The 9,648-nt window shown below is 42.6% G+C and overlaps 1 protein-coding gene across 1 annotated transcript in view; it reads left to right on the top strand.

Annotated features, from left to right (window-relative positions):
* cpne9 (copine family member IX) overlaps positions 1–7,177 on the top strand; it is a 137,576-nt gene extending 130,399 nt beyond the window's left edge. The window contains exon 20 of the mRNA XM_061735068.1: positions 6,995–7,177. Within this exon, the coding sequence (XP_061591052.1) occupies positions 6,995–7,177 (183 nt within the window). The remainder of the gene's footprint in view (positions 1–6,994) is intronic.
* Positions 7,178–9,648: the final 2,471 nt, after the last annotated feature.

Below are 9,648 nucleotides of genomic sequence, written 5' to 3' on the forward strand. Positions count from 1 at the left end.
CTCACAAAGGGAAACTTCTTTTAGTCTCTGCAGTTTTGTGTTTTCCAAACCCTCATGGGGACGAGACGGTGGACAAACTGACGTCCTGATATTTAACATCAGTTATTAATGACATTTATTATTTGTAGAGTCCGGGCTGCTGTTAATATCTCACTCCTGGTCATTTATTCAGCTTCAATAATTCACCACCACGACGGCGTTAGTGGGCGTCGCCAGCAGGAGACACCGTTCACACCTAGGGATGGGAATTGATAAGATTTTTCCAATTCCATTTTCGATTCTGTTTAACGATTCGATTCTTTATAGATTCTCTTATCGATTCTCATTTGGAAAAAAGGAGAACAAACAGGTTGATTAGCATCAACTTTTATATCTTTGAATAAAAAAATACAAGTGAGGTCTTAAGACGCCCCCAGCCTTGGGCTCCTCGACGGTGCCAGGCGGTCCCCACAAAATTATTTGTAATAATAATAAAATAAATATTCTTCTGTAGAAATTAACTAAATACAACATTATGTAGTGTCCATTATATGATGAAGCCAGGAAGCTTTTATTTCAGAAAATTTGCAAGATTTGAAACCTGAGTTGTTTTGGACTGAGGATGATGCTAAATTGGGATGGTTTTTCAGAGAGGAGGTTTTCTCTATAGCTACCTTTTTAAAGAGAGCCTGGAAACAGAGAAAGGACAAATTATATGGAAACTGAGAAAGGATCTGTAATTTGATCTGTAAAGTATAAGTGGAATTTATAATTTTGTCTTTTTGTTTGTACGCAGCTGATGTTTGTTTGCTGGCGCAGTGTATCTGTGTCTTGTAAGCCCTTATAGGCTGGGCACCTTAGAGGTGTATGACACATTAATAAACTTCAATTCAATTCATACAACAAATTATTCTGTGGCAATTACACAAGAATGTCCAGTAACATGTTCAACACCACAAACTTAGTCACTGCTCGGTGACATTCATCATTTCTGGCCTGATACTCTTCCCTGCCTTGATGAAAGGAGAAGCTAGCGGTAGAAGCTCTTTAACTTCTTGCATAGATGAGCTGACGAGCTTCAGCTATTCGCCGGAGTGCCGGCTCGTCCTCGTGGCCGAGCGTGTGGCTCTTCCTGCCACACGCCGGCCGACTCCGCACTCCGAGCGCAACCAGATTGCGGAGGAAAACCCCAGCCGGCCGAGCCCTAACAGTTTCCTCCGTTTGTTGAAATGTCCACATTGCAAGTACTGCAAGTCGCCCTGTTGTCATTCTTTTTGGTAAAATGTAACCAAACTTTCGAGCGTTTATGCCGCTTTGTCGCCGTGTTTTCCTGCTGGGCGCGAATGCGCGGTGACGTCATTCGCGCCCACTGGAATTGATAAGGGAATCATTTGCAAAAAAGGCAAACAATTCCAAGGAATTGTAACACTGGGGACCGATTCTCAACAAGAACCGGTTTTTGATTCCCATCCCTAATCACACCGAAGCTCACGGGTTTGAGGCGTCGCTCATGAGGACGACCTCATCATGATAACCTGCTGATAGCGCTCTGACAGAGTTAAAGTGGGAGGGGTTTCATTCTGGCTTCACATCCGTCCACATCTAACAAACGTTCAATGTTTCAATTCAATTTTATTTATATAGCATCTATGACAACAGAAGTTGTCTCTAGGCGCTTTCCAGAGACCCAGAACATAAACCCCCGAACAATTATTACATAAACATAATGTAAACGATGGCAGGTAAAAACTCCCCTAATGCGAGAAAAACTTTAAGACAGACAGTGACAAGAAACTCCCCTTTAAGAGGGAAGAAACCTGGACCAGGACCTGGATCATAAGGGGGACCCTCCTGCTGAAGACCAGCTGGGCAGAGCAGGAAAAACGTTGGATTTGAGACTGAGGGGAAACTATTCCTCTCAAATGGAAATGTTTGGGAGAAGAAACGGTACCTCTTTTGTGGCTACAGACCTCCTTTAGCAGGCTCATTTATATGCAAATACAGTCATGGAGTACTTTGCATTGACTATTCATGGTAGAAAGTGGGCGTGTAGAGGGCGGGGTATGAGGCAAATTCACGTGCGCAACCTTCCAGGTGGACTGTGATTTATAAAGCGAACATTGCGTGCAGATGTGCGTGCACACGGTTTCATAAATCCGGATTTTTTTGTGCGCACGCCATTTTCGGCTTTTGGGCGCGTGTGCACTTTTAGTATGAATCCTACACACTCTTTTATAAATGAGGCCCCTGATCTTTACAAAGTCATGATGTAACACTCTGTGTGCTATCTGTCATCGTTATGCCGGGAAAGAGGTTTCCATTGGTTGGTGTTTTACGAGTGAAACGTGTTCCTGCGAGGTTTTCAACCCTCGTTGAATCCCTTCCTCTGAAGTCAGATGGTCATGTGACCAACTACATCACATCCAGTGGTGCCAGAGACTTCAGGAAAGAGAGGATTTTACAACATTTCCAGGTTTCTCTCTGAAATATTGAGGTTTGGTTTCGTTCTGGTGGAAGTGGAAACTCCTTGAGTGAGTTTTAATCACTGATGCATCCAAGGAGTCAGACGTTGATCTCAGGAGATGAAGACCGACGCAGAGAATCGATATTAAAGTAGTTTAACAGAGCAGAGCAACATAATTAAGACAAAATGATACGAGTTCCAAAGCCGTACTGAACTGCTAACAGGGACCGAACGTGCTCAAGGTACATTTCCATCATCCAGATGCACAAAGGGACAAAAAACTGAGAAATGTTCTCACTTATTCAATTATTAATCGTCTCAATTGATCAAAGAATGACATAAAAGTGGTTTTAATGAATTCTGAATCATTAAATGAGCCGATTTCGAGTGTTTTCTCCCGTCAAAGTACAGTAGAAGTAATAAGCAGACAATCAGGGCGCAGTGGTCTGCTTTGAAGTTTCACACGTCTTGAAATCGTCGTCTAGTAACGACGAGACGGTTTCCTCGTCCTCACAGCTCCGTTAATTAAGGCCTGCGCGGCGAGGACCCCCCCCCCATCCCAGTCACAGGCGAGGTGCCACATTTCACACCCGATTCAAGGTGTTGACCAGACATCGAGCCGGCAGCCGAGTTCGGCCTGGAAAATAATAATCCAGGGGAGAAATATCTATTACTTACCCTCCAGAGGGGCAGAAAAGAGGTTTGGGCGTCTCCAAACACTTCAGTTCCCTCATGACTATAGGGTTTATTGGGTTGCCAACCGTCCTTTGAAAAACGGAATCATCCTGTATTTATAAACTAAAGTACGTCCCGTATTGAGCTGAAAAGGGACGCACTTTGTCCCGTATTACTGACTGAGAGTCAGAGAATACTCATATGTACGGAATAGTATCAGGGCCATGCAGGAGAAAAAATATTGGAGAGGGGAAGAGTCGAAATGTTGAGAAAAAAGTCGAAATGTCGAGATTAATGTTGAAATACAATTTCAAGAATGAAGCCGAAATTTCATGAATAAAGTCAAAATTTAGCATTTTTTCTCAACATTTCAACTTTATTCACGAAACTTTGACTTTTTTCTTGACATTTCGACTTTTTTCTCAACATTTCGACTTTTTGTGCATAATGAAAGAAAAATCTTCCTCCTCTAAAATATTATTTTTATTTTTCTCCTGCCTGGCCCTAATACTAAAAATGTATGTAATACATGTAATGTAATGTAATACATAAAAATGTTTATTTTTTTCTGTTTTTACTCCAACTGTGGCCTACGGTCATGGCCTTTGAGACACAAAGTTTTTCTACAGACTTTCTGTTTGCACTTTTGTTATTGCACTAAAAATGTGCACTATTACATTAGAATAGATATTCTGCTTTCTTTCTATTGTTTTATATTCATTTACGATTTTAAGTTAAGCAGTACAGGTTTGTGAAAGATACTTATTTTATTCAGTTAATTTTGTTATTTTGTATTAAAGTGAATTGCTGGATAATAATTTGTTTTCCATGTGTTCATGGCATTCAAAAAAATGCAACTAATTCAATTCAGGTTTGAGTCAAATAGTTAAAAAATCGTTTCACTCACAAAAAAAGGGGCTAAAAAAATTCACCACGCCAGGAAGGGTGAAGGCAACCGGGTTGGCCCGCCGATGAGGCGTCCCATATTTATTTTTCAGGGAGTTGGCAACCCTAGTCATGAGCGTGTTTTTCTTTTAAATTTCATCCCCCCCATAATAGTCTCTTGTTTTGGGGGGGGGGTTTCTGTTGTTTTTTTTTCACAGTATAAAAAGTCATGATTTGTTTTGGACTTGCACGCATGGCACTTTTCCAAAGTAATGGTTACATGATGCCTTTTGACAACTGAAACAGCATTCCATGCTCTCCACGACTGTAGGACAGGGAAGCTGATGGCTCTGATGGCTACATTGTGTATTTAAGCATCGATTACAGCTAATGCTGATGCTGGGGCGTTGTTTAGATAAACTCATACAACGTCCCAACTTCTATGTGCTTTTAAAGTTACGTAAATTTTTCATCAAGCTTGTTCCGACAATGGCAGCATCAGACTGTTTTCTTCAGCACATCCATAAGATTATATGGCCATAAGACCTGGAAACAGGCATTGTGGCATAGAATTAGCAAATTGGTTTAATTCACCGTGCGAATTGTCACAGATTACTTTTGTAATACTGTATTTGACCCGGTCTTTGTACGTTTTGACCGTATAGAAACGTAATTCTTGCCATTTTAAGAATGAGATGTACCTGCTGTACTCTACTGCCCTTTTTAACAACTTGTGCTTTTTATTATCTTACCTCCTTTCTTATCATTTTATTTTATTTGTTATTTATTGTTTAATTGTGTCTTCCCGCTTTTACTGTTGATGTAAAGCACTTTGAATTACCTTGTGTTGAATTGTGCTATACAAATAAACTTGCCTTGCCTAAAGCCGGGCAGACACCGTGCGATTATTGTCTCGTTTTGAACCGATTTTCCAGTCGTGCGACTATTTTTTGGATCGGGCCGGATTTCGACCCAATTGTTGGTCGTGCCTTGTGCAGTAAACGTGGGGTAACGACGAGAGATTAACACCTCACGACGAGAGATTAACACCTCACGACGAGAGATTAACACCTCACGACGAGAGATTAACACCTCACGACGAGAGATTAACACCTCACGACGAGAGAGGTAAGGCTGAATTATGCTTCTGCGTCACACCAACGCAGAGCACACGCCGCAGCCGTGACGTCGCTGAACCCTTCGGACTTCTCCGTCTCTCCATTTGGCCGTGGTGCAGTACCCCCCGCGGCCACTAGTTAGCGATCTTTTTCTGAATGGTTTATCCGACTTTTTCCGGTCACAGTAAATCAAAGAAATAAGGACAACTATTGTGCAAAAAACAAAAACAAAAAAAATCACATATATAAACGAAGTAAAAAGCCCTGGAAGTTCACTACTGATTCAAACCGGAAACCGGAAATGCTTCGCTTTCAAACGAACCAATCACAGCCCTCTCTGTCTGCGTGTGGTCTGCGTCTCCTCGACGCGTAGTTACAATTTTCGGGAGGTGCACGTCAGAGACGACGCAGGTGACGGCGTGTCCTCTGCGTCGACCCAAACCACACGCCGTAGGCACGGCGCCATTTTGACGCAGAACCATAACTGAGCCTTAACACGTCACGACGAGCTCCCGATCACAAATCGTGTGCTCGCAAGAACATCAAGCGTGTTTGAAATCCTGGTCGCTCCTCGTGAAGGAATCGCAAAGTTGAAGCAGCTACGACCCGATTGGACTCATCCTTTCACAGAGAGCATGCACAATCTCTGATGCCACGTCAAAAACTATTATTTGTAGTTTAAAGTGTTGCAAATTCACATTACAAATCATGTTTTAATCGCAGAAAAAAGACCGCATTTCCACGTCTGCCCAGCCAATTCCTTGTCCAATCACAACGTTGTCTAATCTTTTTTCATTTATTGCCACACAGAATGACACAAATTGCTAAAGGCTGATTTATGGTTCCGCGTTACACCAACGCAGAGCCAAAGGCGTAGGGTACGGTGGCGATTTAACACGGAACCATAATTCAGGCTTAAGGCAGCGCATTTGTTTTTGCTCTCCCACTTCGGGGTTCCTCCTCTTCCACTTCTTTTCGACGTTGCAGTTCCAGTAACAGAAGTCCGACGTGAGGATCGTATAGTGTGAGCAGACGGAGCATCAGAGCATCAGGTCGTAAAGTGTGAGACCATAAATCATGGACTGCGAACTTTTGAACTCAGCGATCTAGTCGTGCAGTTTGAGATGGGGCTGAATCAAACGATTCGCACATTGTATGCCCAGTTTAAGAGGACCAGTAGAGTTCAGGTCTGATGTTTGTTGTTGCTCAAACCATGTGGGAAAATGATGCACTGTGCTTGTAGAAACAGACCATCAACAGGTCTTAACCCAATTCTAATCGTTTCCGCTTTTGTTTTAGTAATAATGATAATAATAATAATAGACTCTAGTTTAATTTAATTTCATATTTATCTTCTGAGTTTCATCTCCACCTGAAAAGAAGAAAAAGCGTCCGTACAAACACGTCGATGCAGATTTTCTAAAAGTGTTTGAATATGGCGCTGCTGGCTTTAACGTTGCTCCTTGTGGAAACAGACCATCAACAGGTCTTAATTGTAATCGTTTCTGCTTTTGTTGTAGTAACAATAATAATAATTATAGACTCTAGTTTAATTTACTTTCATATTTATCTTCTGAGCCTTCAGTCGGCTTCTTGTGAGGTTTCTGTTTCATCTCCGTCTGAAAAGAAGAAAAACATCCGAATAAACACGTCGATGCAGGTTTTCTAAAAGTAAATGTAAATGTTTATTTATATAGCCCTTTACAGCCACCTCTAGGTGAGCCAAAGTAGTGTCACCACACTACTGGGTGTTAAAAGCCATTCCAAATAAATAGGTTTTAAGCCTTGATTTAAAAAGTGTTTGAATGTGACGCTGCCAGCTTTGACGTGGCTCCTCTCTTTCTTCTTCTCTTCTTCTGTTCTCCTCCTGCAGTTCGTTCCCTTCAGAGACTACGTGGACAGATCTGGCAACCAGGTGCTCAGCATGGCCCGTCTGGCCAAGGACGTCCTGGCCGAGATCCCCGACCAGCTGCTGTCCTTCATGAAGAGCCGGGGGGTCGAGCCGCGGCCGGCGCTGTCCTCCTCGCCGCTGCCGGCGTTGCACCGGCACATCTGACCCCCCATCACCGCCGGCTCTCCTCCTCCTCCTCCTCCTCCTCCTCCTCCTCCTCCTCCTCCTCCATCTTCACCTGTGTCTTTTAATCGTGTTTGTGACGGTAAACGGATGAATGAAGGAACTGAGGAGACGCTGCCTGCTGCTATAATTCATCCCTCCTTCTCTTTTCCTCTCGCGTTGAGAAAGGTCATCCTCAGTGGGCTGACTACCCCCCCCTCAACCCCCGCCCCCTGTTTTCCTTTAAATTCACTGTTGTCCTGCATTAATCTGCCGTGAAAATGTGATCTGATCTTTATTCACGTCGTAGTAACAAGTACAGCTGATGAAAGCAACCGTTGGATCCTCTTACGTCAGAGAAATATTGAAAATGCTGGAAGGAAAAGTGAGTGAACCCCTTAAGAGTCAGGTGGCTTGAACCTCCTTTGCGTCACGGTACGGTCCGGACTCTGACTGGACCAGAAGATGGATTTACTCCCATGTTCAGACTCGTTCTCCTGCTCCATCACCCAACGTCCACTAAGCTTCTAGTTGACGTTATTCTGGAGGAGATTCTGGTCACCTGATGATGGGAAGTCGCCCCAAACGGGTCCATGGAGCAGGTTTCCAGCCTGGATAGTCGAGGTGGTCCAGGGGAAAACCTTCAACACCCACCGCTGATGTTTATTACTACTACTACTACTACTACTGTCATTTAGATTAGATTAGATTAGATTGTCCTTTATTCCTCCCTCAATGGGGAAATTCACTTTGTGCAGCAGCAGGACACTCAATACACATGCAGGGAAAGGGTAAAAGCGTGTAATAGATGCTGTATAAATAAAATATAATTGAATTGAATTAAAAAAAGTAAAAAATATATAATTACAAAATATGAACAGTATATACATTGGAATGAAAAATAAAAAGTAGTGCAGTATGAGAAAGAAAGAAAAGCAGGTAGGATGTGTATGAGGTAGACAGATATTGCACGTTATTTTCTGTTGCTACTGTCAGCAGATGGCACCGCGCTAGTGGCGACTTGTTGCAGCAGCTTCAGCAGACGCTTTTATCCAAAGCAACTTACATCTGAGGGAACAAACACCATGGAGCAATTAGGGTTAAGGCCTTACTCACTTGAACCTGGAACCTGGTCCTCCAGACCCGAGTCCACCTCTGCAGCCACTAGATTACCACCCCATGTTTCCTCCACCATGTGCCTCCACAATCTTCCCATGGCTCGTGAACAGGGATGTTTGTCGGTTCCAGTAACTACAGCTGGGTATCATCACTGACCTCCCGATACGATACGATTCCAATACGTTTCAATATCGATATTCCAGTTACAATACCAATTTTGCTTTGGCAATGGAAGGGATTCTCAAAAAAAAAAAAAAAAAAAAATTGAGAGGCACGGTGGTGCAGCTGGTAGTGCAGCCGTCTCACAGCAAGAAGGTCCTGGGTTCAATTCCTGTCGGGGATGCTGTGGGTGCTGAAGTGCGTGTTAAGTTCCCTCATGACTTCAGCGCCCACACCCCGGTGGGGTTGGTGAAAGGGCCTTTCTGTGTGGAGTTTGCATGTTCTCCCCGTGTTCCCTTGGTAGCTAATGGGAGCTACCCTCACAAAAACATGCACACAGTCCTGGGCTCTACATGCCCCCTCTGGACAGCCGTGGCTCCCTGGAGCTTTTTCAAAAATGTTTTTTGTTTTAATCTGGTTGCTGTAGGAAAACATGACACAAACATTCTTAACATTTTCCAATGCTGTAAAAATGTGTAGAATAAATATTACATTTCAACATTTCTGTTAACGAAGATTTGTACGGAAGAGTATCAGGGCCATGCAGGAGAAAAGATATTTGAGAGGGGAAGAGAAAAAAGAGAAATGTCGAGAATAATGTTGAAATACCATTTCAAGAAAAAAGTCAAAACTTCGCCTTTTTTCTCAACATTTCAACTTTTTTCTCGAAATTGTACTTCAACATTAATCTTGACATTTCAACTTTTCTCGACATTTCGACTTTTTTCTCGACATTTCGACTTTTCTCTTTTCTCGAAGTGCATAATGAAAAAAAAATTTTCCTCCTCTAAAATATTATTTTTATTTTTCTCCTGCCTGGCCCTGATACTCTTCCATAAATTCGGGTAACAAAAAGAATCACGTGGAAAGACATAAGCAGCTACATTTGCAGCCGAGGACCCAGTTATAACTAATATAGATACATGCAGCATGTGTTGCCTTCATTCTAAGGCTGATACAAGACTTTTCATTTTTTGCGGCTCCAGACATATTTAGGGCCCGAGCACCTTCAGTGCGAAGGCCCTATTGTATCTGTAGGAATTCTTCGCGTTATTATTATTATTATTATTATTATTATTATTTTTCTGACGAAAGGAGGGCCTTTTTGCCCCCCTAAACGTGCCCAAAAAGTCACCAAATTTTGCACGCAAACCAGGCCTGGCGAAAAATTTGATATTTTATGGTTTGCATTAATG

This window comes from Cololabis saira, chromosome 12, assembly GCF_033807715.1.
Source record: "Cololabis saira isolate AMF1-May2022 chromosome 12, fColSai1.1, whole genome shotgun sequence".
In the NCBI taxonomy this organism is placed as follows: Eukaryota; Metazoa; Chordata; class Actinopteri; order Beloniformes; family Belonidae; genus Cololabis; species Cololabis saira.